The 23,507-nt window shown below is 33.7% G+C and overlaps 1 protein-coding gene across 1 annotated transcript in view; it reads right to left on the minus strand.

Annotated features, from left to right (window-relative positions):
• Positions 1-5: 5 nt before the first annotated feature.
• Positions 6-23,507, minus strand: part of LOC115884068 — a gene marked incomplete at its 3' end in the record, with an annotated part of 34,750 nt that continues 11,248 nt past the window's right edge. The window contains exons 3-4 of the mRNA XM_030902521.1: positions 22,844-23,095; positions 6-206 (exon numbers count right to left, since the gene is read on the minus strand). Coding sequence (XP_030758381.1) covers positions 6-206; positions 22,844-23,095 — 453 coding nt within the window. The remainder of the gene's footprint in view (positions 207-22,843; positions 23,096-23,507) is intronic.

Below are 23,507 nucleotides of genomic sequence, written 5' to 3' on the forward strand. Positions count from 1 at the left end.
TCCATCCTGGGCGGTGAGCACGCCCTCTGCAAGGCGTGCAATGAAGTGGATGAAAGGGTGCGTTCCAGGATTTCGCCCCAGTATTTTTCAGAGAGGCGTTCCAGGTCGCAGTCGGGAGTGTGGCCCAGGAAGTTGGGCGACGGGGTGTTGTTGCAGTAGTGCTGGAATTGGTGTTGTTTGCGTTCGTGGGACTTCCTACAGAAGAGCTAGAAAGAAGGGAAGAGTGGTATTATTTCTTAGTAATATTTAGCGAGTGATCAAATAAAATATCTTTTGTTTTTTCAGTATGCAGGTATTCAACTTATTGATCACCTCTTTTTGGTATAAAATGAGTTTAGTGAAACTAAGACAATATTTATCTACAGGGTCCAGCAATAGTCGGGCATCTGGAGCTCCTAAAATAAAAAAACTTGAGAATTTTGTTTAAGTGCAAACCTGGAGTATGTACGAGGTTGTAGTTCAGGAAAATATTTTAACTTCTATAGGTTGGCTCACAAAAAGTGTCAGTGAACGATTTTTTTTAAATAGAACACCCTGTATATTGTTGCATTTTTGGCTTCCTTTCAGATCACTTTACATGATCCTAAGAGATGAATAAATATATTTTAATAGTTTCAATGATATTAATATATAAATAAAAAAATTGGCGCCGGGAGGCACGTATAGCCATTACCGCCCATACTAAAATATGTTAATATCTCGAAAACTGCGACTTTGACTGATTTTGATGTTATTACATATTTTGTTGCAAATATTATTCCTAATCTTAATTTGAAAACCGCGTTTCGCTAGCTGCTGTAATTTTGGAGTTACGATTTTTTTAAATTTTTAACCCCCTCCTATCCCCATTACCAACCCCCCACCCTCACCAAAAACTAATGGCCAGATTCTCGGGTGCCACAGTATTTTTGTGTCAAATTTGGTTAAAATCGGTTCAGCGTTTTTTGAGTTATCGTGTTACAGACGGCAGGCAGACAGAGAGACAGACAGACACCACGAAAATATTTTGTATTTAGGTCATTTATGGCCCAAATAACTCATTTTGAGTGAAATTAAAAAACTTTTTTTTTGCCGATCCTAATAGCCATATACCGACCATACCTATTGGTATGGTCGGCTAAAAATATCTATTAAAAAAAAACTTATTACAAAAAAACAAAAAAAAAAATAAAACAAAAAGAGAACCAGAACCAGTCTCGAAATCAAAACTGTATTAGGTGTTTACTTTAGATGGTCTATACTTACTTTACTATGAATTTCATAATCTTAATTCATACAGGGTGTTTAAAATTCTACGCCAAACTTTCTAAAATATAAAATAATTTTTCTTTTTTTTAAATGTCTCTAAATCTCTGTATATTAATTTTTTATTAGATGGAGGATTAAAAAATTTACATTTTTTTATATTTAAAATATTTCAAAATTTTTAATGGTTTCGTGAATACACGGAGTATTATTTCATTTGTCTCTTTTAACAGTAAAATACAAGAGAAAACTCATTGGATGGCTTTGATAAAAATTACTGTGGAAATTGCCATATGAAATATAAAACCGCGCATATCTGCGCAGCCGTCAAATATTTTGAAATACTCTAAATACAAAAAAATGTTTATTTTTTAATTCTTCATCTATTCAAAAAATAATATACAGGGTGTACCATTTAAAAAAAAACGAAGAAAAATTATTTTATATTTTAGAAAATTTGCCGTAGAATTTTGTACATCCTGTATGATGTACGATTACCATATTTATAGAAAAGTAAGTACAGACCATCTAGAGTAAATGCCTAAAATAGTTTTGATTTCAGGACAGTTCTTGTATTTTTATTAATTTTTGATAAGAAAGGCAAATTTTTTTTTTAATTATTTATTAATATCTCTGAAACTACCAAAATATATTTACTCATATCTTAGCATTCTGTAAAGTGATCTGAAAGGAGGCCAAAAATGCAATAATATACAGGATGTCCCTTCCAAAAACATTCCAATCCACTCACACTTTTTTGAGCGACCCTATAGAAGTTAAAATATTTTCCTGAAATACATTCTCCTACATAGTTTGGGTTTACACCTCGGTTTACACTTAAACAAAATTCTTCGCCTACGCACTATTGCCGGACCCTGTATAATCATACAGGGTCCTGTTTTGATTTCTTCAAACAATTCTGAAAATAGTTTTGACAACAATTTTTGATTAGGTATTACAAAACACTTCTAAAAAGTTTGGCACAAAAAGTTGCCTCTTACAATGTATCGTAGTATTGTCACCAAATATTAATTCTGGGGTCTCTATCATGTGATAACAGAAATTTTTTCGTTTAATTTTTTTAACATTGAAAATGTTTCTGTTATCCTATATAAGGGAGCCCAAATCGAATTAAAATGCTACATTTGCCACACCATGACGTCATATATACAAGGGTATAGGAAATCTCGGCGCAGCGGCGGCAGTCGGCCAGCGCGCGCAAAAGCCATTACATCGCTAATTGTTTATTGATATATCTTTATTAGTTGAAAAGCAAAACATATGGGGTTTGCTTTGATACCTTGTCAAGACATAAGTGAAACTTTTAAATTGTTTCTTTTTTTCATTTAGGCCTTCGTTTTTCGTTAAATGAAAGTTATATTAAAAAAAATCTATTTTTAAACCAAATTTTCGCATGATTGAAATGATTATTCATGTTTAAAGTTTTTTTTGGTCATAAGCGCTAATGGAAATGTTTTTCGTAAATAATTATAAAAAATTACTCCCTACGAAGACTTTATTGTGTACTGGATCAAAAAATAAGTATTTGTTTTCTCTATACGAGGTGGTATTAATATATCGATTTTGATGATAGTGCCCTTTTACCCGGTCTAATTTTGTACTACTTTCGGAATAAGGGTCCCCATATCATGTACTGTACTTCCATCCCTGAAAAATTCAGCTTGTGACACCGAAGTGAGAGGTAACGTCAAAATAAGCTTTCTAATCTACCTACATCATAGGTAGGTGTAGGTACTCTAGGTATATTCTACCTAGACAGTAGCTGAACTAGCTGACAGTAGTAATTAATTTGTTATCCGATAAGTAGTTGTCATTATATAAGTTTAATCATCTTATACCTCCTATAACGGTAGGTTTTGGATTTTTCCCTGATTGGTTTGTTAAACAAAAATATACTGGGCATATAAATGTCTGTTACAGGTTAATTCGTTAAAGAAATATGTTACACACATATTATTTTAATAATAATAGTATAATAGTAATGGCTATATTATGTTATAACACATACATATGTATTGAATGTAGGGGAGATTGCCCCAGCGCCGGACAGTTCCCAGTACCGGACACTTTTGATTTTCTGGTTTCTATTTGAATTGGCTGTAACTCCCTACTAAAATCAGTTAAAACGCTATATGTACGTTACACATTTCGCGCCATTTCCATTTAGTTCATGTCGTTGTGGAGATATTTGTGATTAAGTGTTTACGTGGGTGTTTTCAAGTGATTCCACTAAACTTTAGGCCCCTTTTATAATACGTAAAGGTAAGTTTAGTAGTTCACTAATAACTTATATAACAACTTACATTATTGGAGACTATAACCACATGCGCAAACGGACGAAATTATTTCTAGGTTATGTTCAATGCGTATTTTATTTTTTGCTGACATTTCCCCAGTATCGGACACCTGTACATTGCCCAGTACCGGACAAAATATAATTGATCGTGATAGGCAGATTATAGCCGTCAATACTATTATTATTTGTTGTTTCAGGCATATTAATCATGCCAAATAAACAAAAAGGAAAGTGGGATGAAACGAGCATGAAAAAGGCTGTGGACCATGTACTGTCAGGGAAATATAGCATTAGGGAGGCAGCGTTCCACTTCTCTGTTCCTAAAAGTTCTTTAGGAGACAGGGTCACGATTCTCCGAAAAGGAAATGCCGTTAAAATGACACCTACATTAGGAAGATTTGAAAATACATTTAATGTTGACTTAGAAAATGAACTAGTGGGACACCTTAAGGATTTGAATAATCTTTTTTACCAGTCAACAAAAAGGAATTTTTAAAGTTAGCATATGATCTCACTGAGCATTTCAAATTACAGCATCAATTTAGTAAAACAAAAAAGACAGCAGGAAATAAATTTTATCGTGGGTTTATAAACCGGCATCCAGAATTTTCGTTGCGTTCTGCCCAATCAACTAGCCTTCAGAGAGCGCAAGGATATTTAAACAACAACAAGTGGAGGCCTTTTTTGAGAAGCTGGAGAACCTGATGAAGAAATATTCCTTTTCCCCAAGTAGGATTTTTAACTGCGATGAAACCGGCGTGTCTGTGGTACATTCTAACGCACTAAAAGTTTTGTCATTAAAGGGAAAAAAACAGGTCAGCAAACTAACATCTGGTGAAAGAGGGAAAAATATAACAGTAATGCTTTGTATAAATGCTGCAGGAGACCAATTTATACCACCTTTATTTGTTTTTCTAAGGGAAAGAATGGATGTTAAACTTACGAAAGATGCACCGATTGGAAGCATTTTTGTCGCTCATCCAAGTGGATGGATAACCGTCCAAGGATTTTTAAAATGGTTAAATGCATTCGTGGATCGAGTTAATCCGACTGAGGAAAACCCAATTCTTTTAATATTGGACGGCCATAGCACACATAAGGATCTGCAAGTTATTTTATATGCAAAAGAACACCACGTTCACATGCTAAGTTTGCCCCCTCACACGACACACAAACTGCAGCCTTTGGACAGAGCTATTATGAAACCGTTTAAAAGTGCATTTAATGCAGCATGTGAGGTCTGGATGAGCAAATACGGAAGACTAGGCTTAAAAATAACTGTTCAAGAAATCAGTGGTTAAGGTTGGAAGCGCATTTTCAAAAATTTGTAGAATGGAATTGGCACAATCTGCATTTCAATGTACAGGGATATATCCCTTAAACAAAAATATCTTTACAGAACTAGATTTTCTTCCTGCTTCAAACACTATGAAAATATTAGAAGCCGACAACCAAGAGAACCATGAACCTAAAAATTATTCACTAACCCCTTCTACTGGCTTAAACTTCGGATCTCTAAACCAGTCTTCATTTGACAAAATAGTTCCTTCCGTTTCTACAAGTAAATCAACGGAACTTCTAACTTCTTCTTCTGTTGGTTTTACCGTAAGTTTGACGCCCCGATCTCCTAATAAAGATACAATTATTTCATCTTCAATCATTGATGGGTTGATTCCCGCCATACCTGAAGTTAACAATGAAAAAAGTGGGAAAAAAGTAGAAATCTCCACATTTACCGACAAAACAATGAACTTCTTTCAGTCACTCGACTATGAGGCAATTCCCTCCACATCAACAGCCTTCCAAAATGCCATCAGTTTGATTTCTCCAGTTACTGATGATCTACAGAGAAAAATAATTTTAAGGAAAAGGAAAGGAGAAAAAAGCGAAATATTAACTTCTACGCCATATAAAAGAATGCTTGAAGACAAAGCAGAAGTAAAACAGCAGGTTGAGTTAAAAAACAGGAGAAAGCAAAGCAACAAAGTATAACAAAACAGAGTCGAAGAAATAATGAAAAACACAAAATCGATACCAAATCTGAAAAGTTTCTGTCTGTTAAACGAAAGCTAATAGACGAAGCTGAAGAAAAGAAAACAGACGAAAAGGCTTCTAACAAAACCGAGTGCATCATTTGCGGTGAAACTTTTGAGGAGGACAGTGTTCAAGATGTCAATGTTCAAGATGTCAATGTTCAGACAATGTTCAAGATGTGATGGGTGGGCTCATGTAGAGTGTGCTGATAATGATAATATCCTTTACTTTGTTTGTGACCATTGCATACAATAACTTATTAAGAAGTATGAATTCGTAAGAGTAGTATTATTTCTTGTAATCTGTCCGTTTATCTGTTCTAATAAAAGCTTCGTAAATTTATTTATCTGGTTTAATATTAAAAATATATATTGTCCGGTACTGGGAACAGTTTTTTTTACAAAGTGATTAGCAATACTGCCGTAAATTTATAATTTCACTGTCTATATGAATTCATATCGGTTTAAATTTACTACCATATATTAATTAGGTTTTCTTCCATCAATGGCAGTCTAAATTTTTGTAATAGAATGTTTTTTCAAAAAAATAGAAGGGAAACAGCTTAGGTGTCCGGCACTGGGGCAATCTCCCCTACTTATTTTAACCAATGCATTGTTTTGTTTTTTTAATCTCACAAATAAGAAATGTTTTATAGTTTTTATTATAAAAAACAGTGATTATACAATTTATTTACACCCCTTACACTGTTTTCTGTAAGGGGTGTAACCAGGAGTATATTTCGTAACCTCTTACGATATAAGAGGGCACAAAGTGTTTTATTACTTAATGCTTAAAATTTAATAATATATTTGTACATAAAATAAAATAGACTAGAAAGTCAATTAATTAATATTGACGTAATTACTAAATAAGTACAAGATTTTTTTTCTAATTATTTTAGTGTATTTTTAGTCACCTAATTATAAAGGAGAGATATCCAACCATTGCATTATTTTACTCACAAATAAATGTTTTATGGTTTTTATTATAAAACAACGATTAATTTATTATACACCCCTTAACCCAAACACTCCAAGGAGGATATTTCGTGACCCCTTATTTAAAGTGGACAAGCTTTATTAGTCAATGTTTTAATTACCCAGCGTCTTTAATAAAAATCTAATGTAATTTTTCATAGAAATGATCTGACATAAAAAGCAAATTTTATCAAAAAACTTTTTGATTATCTACAAGGAGTAAACCGCTGACAAATGTCTGTATACTAATGCCAAAGTAATGCCAAAAATACAAATTAAATACCAAAATTTCTCATATAATGCCCCACTAATGCCAAGCTGATTCCAATATAATACCACTAATACCACGAATAATATGTAACACATTTGTTTCACGAATTAACCTGTAACAATACTGGTAGGTACGTGCACAGATTTTTTCCTAGGTAACTTAAAAGTCGTTAAAAAGTCTAATTATATTTAAAGAAGATATAATTCCAACAAATTACATTATAAGGCCAATAATGCACAAGTAATACCATTAAAATTTTAGCGTTTTTAACTTGTGTAACATATTTCTTTAACGAATTAACCTGTAACAATAGTGGTAGGTACGCGCACAGATTTTTTCGCTAGGTAACTTATTAAGTCGTTAAACAGGCCTATAAAAGCTATAACAACATAGGTAACTAATATTTATAATTTAATTCGAGTTTTAATCTCAAATAATAAATGTTTTTACTGGTGTATTTCTGAAGTGTTCATTATTAAAAGTAGATATTCTTCAAGTTATGCGAAGTAATAAGTAATGTTTCCGGTGAGACCGCGTATATGTCACCGGATTCTGGTTAGTATAAAGACTTTTTCTATAGAAAGAGTTTTTTCTATATTTTCCTTTCAAAATAAGACTAATTTCTTCTTATTCTTTTAAATATTACAGTGTTTCTTTTTCCTAAAATGTTATACTTAATTTTCGCTTAAAATTAAAAAATCACAAATGGAGGAAAATATACGTTATTGAATAAAGTTTATACAAATCACTTTACCATAACAAAAAAGTAAAAACATGTCATGGCGGAAGATATTCAGGTGGCATTTCACACATTTATCTATTAAAATCGAGATTAAAATAATAAACTTGCGTAACATGTTATACACGAGATAGAAAGTTTCAGAATCGATTAATACGCAATACGCTACGCAGTCAACTTATTCCTATGCGCGGATGAGCGTCTTCAAGACTCTTCCTTCGGCCAGGGTCACGACGCCGCCGAAGAGGAATCGGCCTACGTTTGGCTAAACAGGCTGGACACGGTGGAGTACGATATTGGCGAGTCTGAATATTATAAAAATTTGCAAAGTAAAATATGTTGGAAAAATAATTAGTCCATACATATATAAAAGCTCAAAGGGTTTTTTTGTTGCATCCATCCCGCCGAAAGCGCTTTACCAATCTTGATGATTCTTTTTTTAAATGAAAGGTATATATGTGTAGATTTGTTATGAAGTATTTTTATAGTGCTTAATGGCTATTTCTTTGTGTAAAACGACTAAATACTAAAACATACCTGAAAACACCTACACACAATACCTCCAGAAATAAATTAGTTGTCATTGTCAGTGGTGTGTCAGTTAGATTATATATTACGTTTTTAGATATTTTAGAGTGAGTTGATGCCGCCAGCTTTAGATACATAAATATTAGCACAAAGGTTCGTTTAAACGACATTAGTGAATTAGCTACACAAAGCGATTTTAGGAAATTCATCCTCTTAGAGAGTAAAATTATCTCGGAACAGTTTGTTGTATGAAAATTCCTTACTATTTCGTCTAGAAGAATGAAATCCTACAAAAAGAATTAGAAGAAATTTTTGAAATTCATCAACCAAATGGGTAAAGTTAGTAAAAATTTATATAAAACTTGGTGACGTCTGGATTATACACATAAAAATTGGCACAAAGGTAAAGCGAATTTATGAAATTTATACCCTTAGGGAGTAAAATAGGGAATGAAAGTTTGCTGTACGAAAATGCAATACTATAACATTATAAACCAGACAGTATAAAATTTTATACAAGGGTTTATTTAGTGACATCATAAGGAAATATATCTTCCTCAATTATCCTTCAAAGAATAAAAAATAACCTATAAAGAGAGTATTAGTGCTCTTAATAAATAAAAAAAAGATGAAAAATAAAAAACATCTATATGTTCACTAGCTCTCTATAAAGAAGTAAAAAATCATTTAAATCAATGCATAAACGATTCGAGGTGTAACGCGAACGTAGTTGCGAGAAAAAGCTAGTAATTTATTAAATTATTTTATTTAACTCATTAATTTTCATTGAAAAGGAATTTTTGTAATTCGCCACTATATTAGTTAAAAACTAAGAAACTCATATCAAATTTAAGTTTTGCGATTTTGACTTATACTTTTTATAAAATCTGAACACATTTTAAAAGAAAAAAAGTTTTTGATAATATTTGTGTAGATTGACTACAAGTTGTATAACATAAATTTCTACGACCGGTCTACCTAGTAGTCTGCAGCATCGCCTTGTGGTGCAAACGTGGGCCTGTTAATCTGTGACGTGACGCACAACAGCCAAGAAAAAACAGAAGCGTGGCTAAGAATTTAGTAATTAAAAAAAAGTATTTAGATACAGTAGTAGGTATTAAAAGTTTGTGTGTTTAAATGGGGTTTGCCTTTAACAGTTAAAAAATTATATCGTAAAGTGTAACTTTCCGTAAGAATTCTTTTTTTTTGCTTGCTTGTTTTACGGATAGGTGCGATCGCATAATTATTATTGATAATGTTTTATTTAATTTTAACATTACTACTTTTTCAGTGAATCTATAAATCTGTTGTTTTTTGTTAAGTTCGTTATTTAAACATATGTATGTAATACACTCATATTAACACTAATCATATTTTTACGTTTTTATTCATCATTTTCAATGCCCCCTCGGTTGCATCTTTGTGAAGGACTGTGAATTTTTTCAAATATTCTGTAAGTTTAAAATTAAGCCATTTTTGAGTACTTTAACCAAAAGTTCACAAACAAAATTTATAGATACACTTAAAAATTATAGATTTTAAGTGTTTTTTTTTTGTAATTACACAGTTTTAGTAGAATTTCTTCTGTGAAAATGCCTCAAAATATTAACATTAATTATAGTTTTATTTCAGTAAAATACGTTAATATAAAATATAAATACTGATTTCTTCTCTAAAAAAATGCAGTTTGTGGTACTTTGCGTCATAAACAAAAATCAGAGAGCACTTCGTTCATTCACCCAATATTAACCTAGACATAGAAAAACGACATACTATATAATGAAAAGTTCCAAGCTAACAAACAAAGTGCACAATTCCGTAAAATTAACTCTAATCACTGAAAAAAAGAGGCAGAAAAAAGTTTTTATTTATGTTCACCAACATGCATCGAACTTTCCAAACTTCGAGTCGATTCGTTGCTTAATGAAAAAAATAAAGTGTACACGGTGTATAGAAAGCCTTACGTTTGGAAAATTTATTTTCACGTTAAGCATTAACTACGTTTGCTAACTTGTTTTTTAAACAACTTTGTTGTTTGTTTGTAGTTGAACAGATGGCGCATTAGTTTTGCACTTTACGCGAACCTTTACTTCGCTGGAGTCTAACTAAAACTAAATTTCTTCTATGAAACTTGGGTAATTAAATATTGGCATTCGCAACAATCTTTTTTTAAAAATAAGTACCATTTTTCTAGTTACAGATCATTTTTAATATATTTTTATATTTATATCTATTGATCTATAATGTTTATGTGTTCCTGTACCAATAATTCATAATAATTGAATATAAGAGAATTTCGGACTTCCCTTGTCTTAATCAAAAATAAATATTTGATTAACACAACGTTTCGGTCAGAAGAGTCACTGAATTTACACTTGATAACGGTCAGTGATCCTCCTAACCGAAACGTTGTGTTAACCAAAAATAAATAAAGACAATGGAAGTCCGAAATTCGTTTAGTTTCAATACTGAATTGAATTTCTACCACATTTAATTCCTATACTCTATTTTTAAAAGTCTGATAGCACAAGGGCCTCATTATAAATGCAAAAGGCGTTTTCTTGTGTACAGGGTACGTCAAATTCGACGTTTTTAAAGGTACTTACTCTGTATATTTTTAATTAAATGAAAAGAACTTAAAATTACCTTTCCAAAAATATAACACACTTGATATTTTGTTATAGTCCCCTTCAAAATACAGAATTTTTAAAAGTTCACCACTTTCAACTAGTAGGCTTTGGACCCCTTATCGATGATCTGTCCCTAATAGAATTTGATAACATATTTTTCCAGCAAGACGAGGTTCCGCCTCAAAACGCTGACGTTATCAGCAAATTTTTGTAGCTAATTTCGGGAATAATTGAATAGCTAACTCGTTGGCCATCGAGGCCGCCAGACTTAGTGCCTATAGATTTTTATCTTTGAGGAAGAATAAAGGTTCTTATTTTTAAATTGCCCGTATATTCTAGACAAGAATTAGAAATACTTAGCGGTTATGCGAGGGTATCTTTCACTCCCACTCAGTTAATAAATTCCGCGAAAATCCCATGTCTTGGTTTGCTATTAATTTATATTGTTATTGATATAGTTTAAATGTGTTGATGTTGTCACACAGAGTTTAAATTGTTATAAAATTCTGCATCTCTCATTGCAAATTTTATTTTCGTTTTAATTCCTGCTCACAGCTAATTTTTTTGCATTAATTACAACCGGCGCGGCGCCAAAGCCTACTTATCCAAAGTGGACGAATTTTTATAAACTCTATATTTCGAAGAGGAATCGAACAAAATATCAAGTATTCTATATTTTTGGAAAGGTAATTTTAAATTATTTTCAATGAGTTAAAAATATACAGGGTGTCCCATATAAAAAATCAAACTTTCTGTTAATAATAAAATTCTTAAATTATTAATTTTAAAAAAATTATACTTAAACCATTAAATTCTACGTAAAAACGTGCGTTGGAAATGTTATCACAAAAATTCAAAATTTTCCAAAGCAAAAAAGTTACAGCGATTTGTTAAAAATGCACATTTTTGAAAAACACCCAGTAACTCCGAAACGGTAACAGATATCGATGTGCGGTTCTCATCATAATGTTTTTGATAAAAATTGAACTCCAGACAGCATATTAGTTTTCGTCTATCTCCTATAGAAAAGGGTGTTTAAAAGTGTCCAATTTGACCCACCCAGTGCAATACGCCAAAACATGGGACCAATTTCATTTAAAGGGTATATCTTCGAATGTAATTTTTAACACGTTTGTAGATGAAAACATCCGGTCCGTTAACAAAATAGCAATAAAAAACTAGATTACATTTTAGAAGATGATGTTTTGTAATTTGTTTCGGGGAAGCACTGCTTCCCTTGCTTCCATGAACTGCACGCCGCTGATAGGTAGAATATTTTCCTTCCCTGCAATATTTAGGAATGTCCTTTAGATATACAAAAAATTATGTCATATTTGTCAATGAGTACTGACTTCCAGTTGTACTTTTCTCACGAGAAGTTCATTCAATGGCCTACTGACTTGGCGAGACGCTCGCAAAATCGACTCCTACCCACGAGATATCCGATTTCATCCGGCCTTGAACCGGCATGAATGAGCAGTGCGTATCGACAGATTTTATACACTTGTCATGCAACAACGGCACGACCGAGTTTCCAAATATTCATTCACACGTCTAATTTTTTTACAAAAACTGGCAAATGAATAGAGAGGAGCCCTTAACGACCAACATTATAACTCTAAGCCCACGGCCACACAGAAAGCGTTTTTTGCGTTTGTAGCGTGAAGCGTCTTTAGTGACTAAAACAAAATAACAGGATTATGTGGCCACACCAAAAGCGTGTAGCGTTCGGCGTGTCTCGCAAAAAACGCAAATGAAAGCAAATCAGTTTGTTTTCTGTGGCGTCTTTAGCGTTTTCTAAGATGAGACCCCGTCATAGGCGGACGTTATATTTAATAATACAATAAAAATAAATTAAATAGTATGCATTTTTTTTTCATTTTTGGGTATTATCTAAAAATATTTTATTAAAGAACATCTACTGTTAAGGAAGATTCTATTAAATTCAAAAATTTGAAGGAAATGTTTGAAAAAGTGTAGTTTGCAATGTCGAAAAGTAATAAATTAAAGAAATATTGTCTTACGCGTAAAAAATAGTTTTTTATGCGTAAAAAGTGTTTTTTTTTCTGCGTAAATTTTTTTTTTAACAGAAACAAATAGTTTTTAACGCGTAAAAAATAGTTTTTACGTGTAACAAATAGTTTTTTTGCACGTAAAAAATATTTTTTTTTGGGTAAAAGAGTTTTTTTACCAGAAACAATAAGTTTTTGACGCGTAAAAAATCATTTTTTACCTGTAACAAATAGTTTTTTACACGTAAAAAATATTTTTTTTTGATTAAGAAAGGTTTTCTGCCAGAAACAATAAGTTTTTGACGCGTAAAAAAAGAGTTTTTTACATGTAACAAATAGACTTTTACACATAACAAATAGTTTTATACGCGTAAAAAATAGTTTTCTGCCAGTAACAAGTAGTTTTATACGCGTAAAAAATAGTTTTTTACGTGTAACAGTTTTATTCGCGTAAAACAATAAAAATAGTTTTTTTCATTTTTTACGAGTAATAATTTGATTCACTTTTACAAAATTTGTATTAAAATATCTCATAATAAATATAATTTTTGATAAACACGTGGACTGCTCACAAATACACGTCGCGTCACTACGTATTTCTACGCCGTTAGCAGGTTTCGTTACAACAAACTTGTGTGTCAGGGCCGTCTCACTAGCTCGTAGGTCACGGCTTTGAATTTTTACTCTCAGCGCGCGTAAAGAAGTTTCACTCCAAAATGTTTCATAAATCATGTCCTAAAATTGCATTAGCAACTAGAGATATTTACTATTCTATTATATAATTATAATTATTAATTATATTATATTATAATTATAACAAGTACTAACCGCAACAGTACAACATAAAAAAAAACTATACACATATAAACTAAAATTCATGGCAAATAATAATTATTATTTTTACACACACCACTGACACTAGGAGTAGATTGTGTTTGTCTCCGAATATATGCCCCGGCCCTTCTACAATTCAATCCCAGAATCTTTTATCTTTGCCTCTTCAACGCTAACGGCGCCGATCTCGCCTATTTCTTTCTCACAGGATTGATTGTTGGACGGGCCGGGAATCCACGTGCTTGCGACGTTACTAATTGACATATTGATAGAAACTGCAGACCTTCGACGTCTTCTGCGTGTTTTTAATGGACACAAATCGAAAAAAGCGCTTAAAACGGTAAAATCGCAAAAACGCTTGAGACGTAAAAAACGCAAAACGCTAAAAACGCTTTCTGTGTGGCCGTGGGCTAACTCGTCTTCGTAAATTTTGGACTTACACCACTTGGCCGCTTAGAAACTCAATTGTATCAAAAAATGTATTTCAAGGTCTGCTTAATATTTCGTTAAACTTCAACCATTCCTCTGATCATTTTTAATAAAATGTAATGTAATTTTATCCACTCCTCGTTCAGCGAAAATTACGATAAATTTTCCGATTATTCCGTCTCTCGCCCATTCATTTCCTCTTCGCGATGGTGATTGTTCCGCCGTTTTCGGAAAACTAGAACAAAGGAAACATAACGAAATTATCAGTTTTGAAAGTATTCCAATGGAACAATGCAGTGGAGCGCGCGATGACGAAATTTTTATTAATGCCGACCGTGCCAGCGAGATCTGTAAAATGTTCAGCTGGCATTTGCTTGATTGCTGGGCTTTATAAATTACGATTTTAATAGCTCGGATAAGATATTGCATTGTATGACGTTCGCTGTTTTAAATAGTTTACAATCTCATTATGGTAACGTTTTAAAAATATTTTTATAAGAAATAAAAGAAAATTCTTCAGCATATAAAATGTAAAGAAGAAAACATTCGATCAAAGTGTACTAGCAATCATGACCTATGCATGCAAAACGCTGCAAAGGAAGCTGCAAGTGTCATAATAATCGATGGAACAAAATGTGCTGGGAATAACAAAGAAAAACTGTAACAAAATCCAGTGGATACGACAAAAGACCCAGGTAATAGATGTCATCCATAGAACTGAATCCCTCAAGTGGCAATGGACAGGATACCTGGAAAGAAATACGGGCAAAAAATAGCCCACAAAAAATACAGCATGGTACCCACAAAAGGAATAGACTTGGAAGAAGTCCGAACCTAAGATAGGAACAGGATATTTGGAAACTAGCAGGGATAACTTGGGCCCGCATAGCCAACAATATACAACAATAATAGGCCGAAATTAACTGAATATATGGCTAAGCTTTTGGGATATTGAGTTTCCCTATCGCACTCCTTTGCAGTTGGTAATTCTGGAGTTGTTTTATCTATCACTACTTTTGTTTTGGTTTCTTTGTATGTATTGGCAAGAGTTTCTATATAAGGTCTGTGTATTCCTCTCCAGGGAAGCACTGGCCGCGACGCAGATATTAGTACAGAACTGGTACGACCAGCGAAAGAACGCATGTCTCTGTTTTATAGATTACGAAAAAGCTTTCGATAGGGTTCAACATCATAAACTTATGCAGCTTCTCAGGAGATTGGATTTAGACCAGAAAGATATCCGATGTATTGAAAACCTATACTGGCACCAATCAGCACGGGTAAAATTAGCGAACGGCCTAACCAACCAAATTTGTATTCGCAGAGGAGTAAGGCAGGGGTGTATACTATCGCCGCTCTTGTTCAATATGTACTCAGAAGCCATCTTTCAGGAGTCGCTAGAGGACAAGGAGATTGGAATTAGAGTCAATAGAGTCTGGATAAATAACATACGATATGCCGATGATACAGTTTTGGCTGCGGATAACATGGATGATTTACAACAGTTGGTTAGTATGGTAGGATAATGTAGTCAAAGAATGGGACTGGCCATTAACACAAAGAAAACAAATTCATGGTTGTCACGAGAGAGGTGGATGAGTTTAGAGACGTCAGCTTAACATACGAGGGAAAATTCATAGAACGAGTCGAAAAATTCAAGTACCTGGGAGCTTGGCTTCACGAGGACTGGTCATCTGACAGAGATATTAAGTGCAGAATCGAGTAAGCCCGGGGCGCATTCCTGAAATATAAAAAAGTCTTCACCTGTAGCGATTTCGACCTTGAGCTTCGGTTGAGATTTGTGGAATGCTACGTCTGGTCGGTACTCCTCTACAGCGTGGAGAGGTGGACACTAAAAGCAAGTGCCATAAACAGACTGGAAGCTTTCGAAATGTGGATATACCGCAGAATCCTCAAGATACCATGGACCGCCAAGATAAGAAAGGAGGATGTACTAAGACGTGTTAGTAGAGAACGTGAACTCTTTAACACTATAAAAAAAGAAAGACCGCATACCTGGGTCACGTCATGCGTAACCATAAATACACATTTCTCCAGTTGATTATCGAGGGCAAGATCGAGGGCAGAAGAGGTTTGGGACGGAAAAAAATGTCGTGGCTGTGGAACATAAGACAGTGGACAGGCATTAGTAACATACAGACTTTGATCCACACAGCCAGAGATAGGGAAGCCATGGAAAATGTGGTCGCAAACATCCATTAATGGATAAGCAGAGAAAGAAGAAGAAGATTCCTCTGTGTATTCCTTGTTTCGTTAAGGCTTCTGTTATTCTCTTAGGATATATCGAGGCAAAAGCCAAAAGACTATGGCTGGTGGAACTTCGTATTCTTTTGCTTAGATAATGCTTTCTTTTAGCTTATCAATTGTGCTGAAACCACTTCTAAAACTTGCTTGTGCTTGTTCAGCGTCTAATGTGTTTTGTATTCTGTTGTTTATTTTTTTTATGTATATCTTGTATGTCTAGATTTACATAGATAGGGCTATTTTCTGAAAAAGAAAATGTAATGTCTTTGAAGAATTCTGATTTATTTTTAAATTATTTTCGTATTCATTAAGTTCATAAAAGTCTTATTTAGGAGTCTTATTCTTAATTAGGAGAACTTGAAAAATCCTAGCAAATTTATACACCAGCTGTATAAGGAGAAAACATAATATACCGCAAGACTGGAATAGTGCCAACATAATTCCATGCCAACATAAGGCATCAAAAAATATAGACCAATAAGCCTACTACTAGTAACATACATAATATTTACAAAATTGGGCGCCATCTTGCCAAGATGACGCCCAAAATCGGTATTTTGTAAATATCTCGAACTGTATGCGTTTTTCGTAAAAATTTGAAGAAAGCAAAATTAAAGAGAATAAAATATTCTATGAAAAAGGTTATATGAAAATTTTCGATAAAGTCAACCGTGTAAGCAGAAAATCCCTGGAAATTTTACAATTTTGCGTAAAGTATGATATACATATAGTCGATTTTCCTAAATCAAATGTCGATTAGTGTTCACTAAAACTAGTTTTAGTTTAGTTTCTTCAATTTTGTCATTAAACAGCGGCGTCTCTTTAATTTGCTCATTAATTTATGAATAATTAATTGTCGTGCTGGACAGCATTCATTGCGAACTTACCACCAGGTTCAGCATTGGTCTGGTTGTACCAAAGATGCCGAAGAATGGGGTTGGAAAAAAACAAAAACAGGCATTACTCCAGTCACAACGTTGAAAGATTCAGCTCCAAAATCCCTATTGACATGTTTATCCTGTAAATGCAAAACCAACAACTATGGTAAAGCCTGCGGATGCAGAAAAGCAGGATTAAAATGTTCAATGATTTGTGCATACTGCAATGGGAAATCCTGTGACAACGTCACTGAAGTGTCACTCGACGAATCCGATGAAGAGGAGTTGGACTTGCCTGTAGATATCCCTCTGGCGGCTGAAGATGAAGAGTTGGATGTATTGAGAGACCACCCTGATGAGCCCTGCACAGCAGACATGATCGACTTTGACATCAATGAGCCAGATCCGTCGGGCTTGTGCAGATAAGTTAAAGTTTTGAATTTATCTAGTTGAGTAGATCTCCACTAGATAAATTCAAAACACAACTGAAAAGAAAGATTGAAGACTTTAACTGATTGAAGAAACTAAACTAAAACTAGTTTTGGTGAACCCTAATCGACATTTGATTTCGGAAAATCGACTATACATAAGTATATATTTTACGCAAAATTGTAAAATTTCAGGGATTTTGTGTCTAAACGGTTGACTTTAGCGAAAATATTAATAAAACCTTTTTTATAGAAAATTTTTTATTTTTAATTTTGCTCTCTTCTAGTTTTACAAAAAACGCATAGTTTTCGAGATATTTACAAAATACCGATTTTGGGCGCCACCTTAACAAGATGGCGGCGCCGGCAACAAACCTGGAAATGTGCATTTATATGGATTTTAGTTAGGGACCCCAAATAGCCCTATTAACCTGCTAAGTTGCAAAACTTCCGGACTCTTTTCAAAGCAAAAATCCCCAATGACTGAACTAATAATACTGATGGGAGATTTAGAATTCACAATGTTAGACTAATACATGGCAATCAAGCCCACCAAAAATTGAAGATGCACTATTTAGTTCAAAATTACTTTAGTTACAAGAGATTGTCAAATAAAGTTGAATCCATCCGGTATACCGGTCTGAACTCTTCCTTCAATTTTGAAGTTAAACGACCAATTTGAAAATTTCTACAAATTAGAGTTCGACTTGGCGCGGTAACGAGATAACTACGCCGGAGCTGCTCAAGAATTATAAACGTCATTTCCAATAAGCGTAATTTCGTCTGGGCAAAATTACCGACCTAATTAAATTTTCTAATTAGGATCATCTGCATGCTGCTCTCTCTAGCTAATCTGCATTTTATGTGCCATTTAAACTACTACTGTTACTGGAAATCGATGCGTGGTTCGGTGAAAATTGAAAACTGTTAGTTCAGGAGGCCGAAAGTCGTAAAGTTTATGGCATAGTGTCTGTTTCCCAGATTAAAATCGATCCTATATTGTAGCAAAAAGTTAACAAAAACCAAGATATGTACAGGGTGTCAAACTAAGAACAGCTCTCGGCTGTATCTCGGAAAGTATTAGTCACAGGGCTTGCGGAAAAAAAAATATTTGTAACCATAAGAAGAGACCATGAGAAATTGCTGGAAATTATTTTCAAGTCTATAGAACGGCCGCTAGAGGGCGTAACTGCTATGGAAAATAACCAAACAGAATTTTTAAGAAATTTTGCCTAGATACGATGTACTATAAATAAATAATAGCTTCATAATCTTCAGTAAATTTTGGATTATTTTGTAAGATTAATTTTCCCTTATCTTCTAAAATAAAGTGGTGGGGGACGGTTAAATCTGTTTTTATTTAAATGTTAATAACTCCGGACTAGATGATCGGACTAGATGATCGAAAGTACTGCACAAAGCTTTACGAAGATGGTGAATCTTCTAATAATATTAATCGTCCCAACCAATTCGAACATGAACCGGAGATCCTTAAATCAGAAGTTGAACACGCCCTAAATCGTCTCAAAAAAAATAAAGCCCCAGGTATAGATGGCGTAGCTGCTGAGATATTAAAATCAATAGGGCAACCGGTAATTGATATTATTCATTTCATATGCAATCTGATTTGGAAGACGGGAATTTGGCCAGACTACTGGTGCAGCTCGCTATATATACCACTATATAAAAAGGGTAATCCGGCAGACTGCAATAACTATCGAATGATTGCTTTAATTCCTCATGCATGGCAAATTCTCCTGCAGATTATTAACAACAGACTCAGGCCATATCTACTACCACAGATTGCAGAAGAACAAACTGGCTTTATGCCTGGTAAGGGTACCAGAGAACAGATAGGGAACGTACGACAGTTAATAGAAAAAGCTCGAGAATTCAACATAGAAATGTATCTCTGTTTTATCGACTATTCTAAGGCCTTCGATCTAGTCAAGTGGCAAAAACTTTGGCAAATACTCAAGGAAATGGGGGTTCCTGATCACCTTATTCTACTTATCCGACAACTATACCAACATAATTACGGACTTATAAGAATTAATGATGTCACATCAAATAGATTTCAAGCAATGAAGGGTGTCAGGCAGGGGTGTGTTCTCTCACCCCTATTGTTCAATATTTATACCGAGTACATAATGCGTGATATTCTCGATAACTGGCAAGGTGGAGTATCTGTGGGGGGAAGGAAAATCAATAATCTAAGATATGCCGACGATACACTAATCATAACATCAAGTGTGGAAGAAATGGAATTTATTATGCAACGTCTCCAAGAAACTAGTACAGAATTTGGGCTAAAACTTAATCCTAACAAAACTACTGTCATGATTGTGGACCGACAAAACAACAACCAACCTCACGTGGGAAACATAGCTGGATTTAAGGTGGTTAATAAATACTTATATCTGGGATCGCTAATCGACAACAGCGGCTCATGCGAAGGCGAAATAAGACGTAGAATTGCGCTGGCTAGAACAGCCGTAACTAAATTAACTAAGATATGGAAAGATACAGCCATCACTAAGAACACCAAACTAAGACTGCTGAACTCGCTTGTTTTCCCGATTGCTACGAATGGGGCGGAAACATGGACGCTGAAGAAAAAGCGATACCAGGCAGATATGCTTTTGAAATGTGGGCATATAGACGTCTGCTACGTATCTATGGACAGCCCATCGTACAGATGTGTCAGTTCTCAAGAACTAAACTCACAACTCAGCCTCTCAAAAAAATAAACCGATGTTTTCTGACATATATTGGTCACATTGCTAGAAGAATGGACTCACTGCAGCTGCTAATAGTCGAGGGAAAGGTAGAGGGAAAGCGACCACGAGGAAGATCACCCAAGAGATGGGTTGATCAAACTAAAGACCTAATCGGCCAAGGCCTTCATGAAACCGTCAGCATGGCTCAAAACAGAGCGGACTGGCACAATACGATAAAAACCGCTACAGGAACATCATAGTCACTAATCCCTCTTCAGGGAAACGGACCAAAGAGAGAGAGATGATCGGAATCCTACAAATGATAGCTCGTTTAAAAGAGAGTTTCTTACTCTATGTTATACCACAAAAAAAAATATGCTTTTGAACGTAGACGCTAGGGGGCGCAGTCTTACAATTTAACAAACATTACGCGTTTTTCCAAAAAATATAAATGCATGAATATAAATATATGAACTTTTAGCTGATAATAAAGAGTAATAAAAGCTTAAAAAACCGCATCTTGATATCTTTTTTCAAACCAAAGTTTGAGCTAAATTAGCTAAATTAAAATAAATACGAAAAAAATAAGCCCTTAATTACCTTATTTTTCTAACACGCTATCATTAGCCTTCTTGATTATGATCATTCTAATAAAAAATAAGATAAAAAAGATTATTTCATTCAAAAAATCAACAATGTACCAGAATACCATAATACTAGGTGTATTAATATCTAATAATGAAGATATCAATGTGAGTGAACAAGAAACGACGCCTCAGTGAATTCATGGTAGGCTTTGGAAAAAAGTTGCTTTTAAAGGGATAGTTTAAACATCAAAATATTATTATATCAACATTTGATAGTCTGATGATATTCTCAGCAGCGTTTTTTATCTTTGGTTGCTTTTCTAAATATGCCTTTCTTCAAAAATAAAAAAGCTGCTAGCTAATACAATATAATCAAATTGTTGATCTAATAACAGTTTGATGTTTACATATACTAGCCATTACTTGCTGACGAGTATTTGACACGCATCGGAAGATGGTTACGCAAGGCGTTTTTTCTTTCATAAGCTTTTCTGTGGTGAAAGCCCGATACGTTATGTTAGCTGCCTACCGCACTCGGAAATTCAAAAATCTCATTACTTTGTTGCCTTTTTTACCTTTTGGTTGTCGCTCTTCACTGAATTTACAATTAATTCTTCTCCACTATGAGTTCTATTATGAGCTACTTCTTCGCACTCATTCTACATATTAATTTCCAAGTTTTCGTGGAAAATGTCCTTTGACGTTTGTGCTATTACGCCAAAAAGCAACTTCTTTCCAAAGCCTACCATGACTTCATCGAGGCATCGTTTCTTATTCGCTGTCATTGATATCTTAATTATTAGATATTAATACATCTGTTATTATGGTAATCTTTTATATTGTCGATTTTAGAATAAACTAATCGTTTCTATCTTACTTTTTATTTTTTATTAGAATAGTAATAATCAAGACGGCTACTGTAACCATGTTATAAAAATAAGGTAATTAAGGGCTTATTGTTTAGTGTTTATTATAATTTTCCTAATGACTTCGGCTTGAAAGAGAATATCAAGATGCGGTTTTCGCTGACTTTTTAAGCATTTATTACTCTTTATTATCAGCTAAAAGTACATATACTATCACATTTATATTTTTTGGAAAAAGGCGCAACGTTTGTTAAATTGTAAGACAGCGCCCCCTAGCGTCTAGATTCAAAAGTTTTGAATGTAGGCGCTAGTCTTTCTAATATTTAATAAACCACTAAATCGTGCTGAAAAAAGCGATTTTGTATAGATTAAATGTTACTTCGCCAATTACGTTTAATTTCTAACCTTGTTTGGGATACCCGAAAGAAAATAAGCATTAACTATGTAGGAAAGTATTCCTTTTCCATGTTGATCACTAGAGTTCTATTAAAAAAGTGGAATTCCTAATATTGAAAAATATATCGATTTCACAAGTAAGAATGTCAAAATTTGTATATTTTTAGGTAGATAAAGAAAAGCAAAAGTGGTTCCCGCTGGCGTAGGGGTACAGCTCTCGTCTACCTATCTAAAGGTTGTTGGGTTTGAATCATACACCCGGCATTTCATCAGCCGATTATTTCTATTAAAATAAAAATAGTTTGGGTACCTAGGTCGACTCAGCCTTAACTGAGTACTTGAGTACATTACCTTTCTTGTATACCGAACGGCTCTAGCATGGCAAGCTGTACCTTGCTACTCCCAAGGCGTTAAACGCTATATACGGGAGCTATCGTTATTTAAGAAAAGCAAAAAAATTAACGTATTAAATGAATTGACATTTTGTTTTTGACAAATTTGCTGAATTTTTTTGATCAATAATTTCATTTAGCGGTATCAATAACTAATCCTAAAATTCTTTAACTATTTCTTCAAACTATTTCAATGTGTGTCTCCGTATAACAAAAGAAAAATGCAAAAAATCTTTTTATTATTCTCTCTGATTAATATGAATTATATTACAAATTTATTAAAAAATACACTCACCCCAATAAATATTTCCCTACTTATTCTTCTAAAATGATTGTTGAGCGTCCAGTAGATAAACGGGTACCAGAAACTATTGCTTAGGGCCAACCACGTGGCTAAAAAGTCAAGGGAAGGTGGGGCTCGCGAACCCGTACACGCGGCTACCACCTCCTGTATCGTCCAGGGAGTTACCAAGACTATGAAACCCAACGACATGGCTGCCATCGTTCTGGAGCAGACGGTACTGAGCTTTCGTTCTTGATTGATTAACTGTAACAAAAATAAGCATAAATTATTATTATAATATTATCTTGTCTAAGGAACTTCCGCTTCAATTTTATTTTAGTTTTAATTTTATTATATTAATAATGGTCATATAGTGAAGATTGGATTACAAGTTGTACATAGCCTCAGAATCAACTAAAACGTTGAAGAATCTGTAATCTGTAATATACAATACAATTTTACAATATTTTAAAAAGAAAATAAAAAGAAATTTTTTTTTTTTAAAAAATTTATATATAACCGTCACTTATTAATCACAGTTATTAAAACTAATATATATGGCTATATGACATCTAACATTGGAGATATATTGTTAAAATCCATCTAAATGTGATGCAGACATTTCAAAATATGTTGCTATGAACCGCCATTTGGTCCTCCTTGATATATTTCCAGC

This window comes from Sitophilus oryzae, unplaced genomic scaffold (genome assembly GCF_002938485.1).
Source record: "Sitophilus oryzae breed Bouriz unplaced genomic scaffold, Soryzae_2.0 scaffold_2011_pilon_pilon, whole genome shotgun sequence".
In the NCBI taxonomy this organism is placed as follows: Eukaryota; Metazoa; Arthropoda; class Insecta; order Coleoptera; family Curculionidae; genus Sitophilus; species Sitophilus oryzae.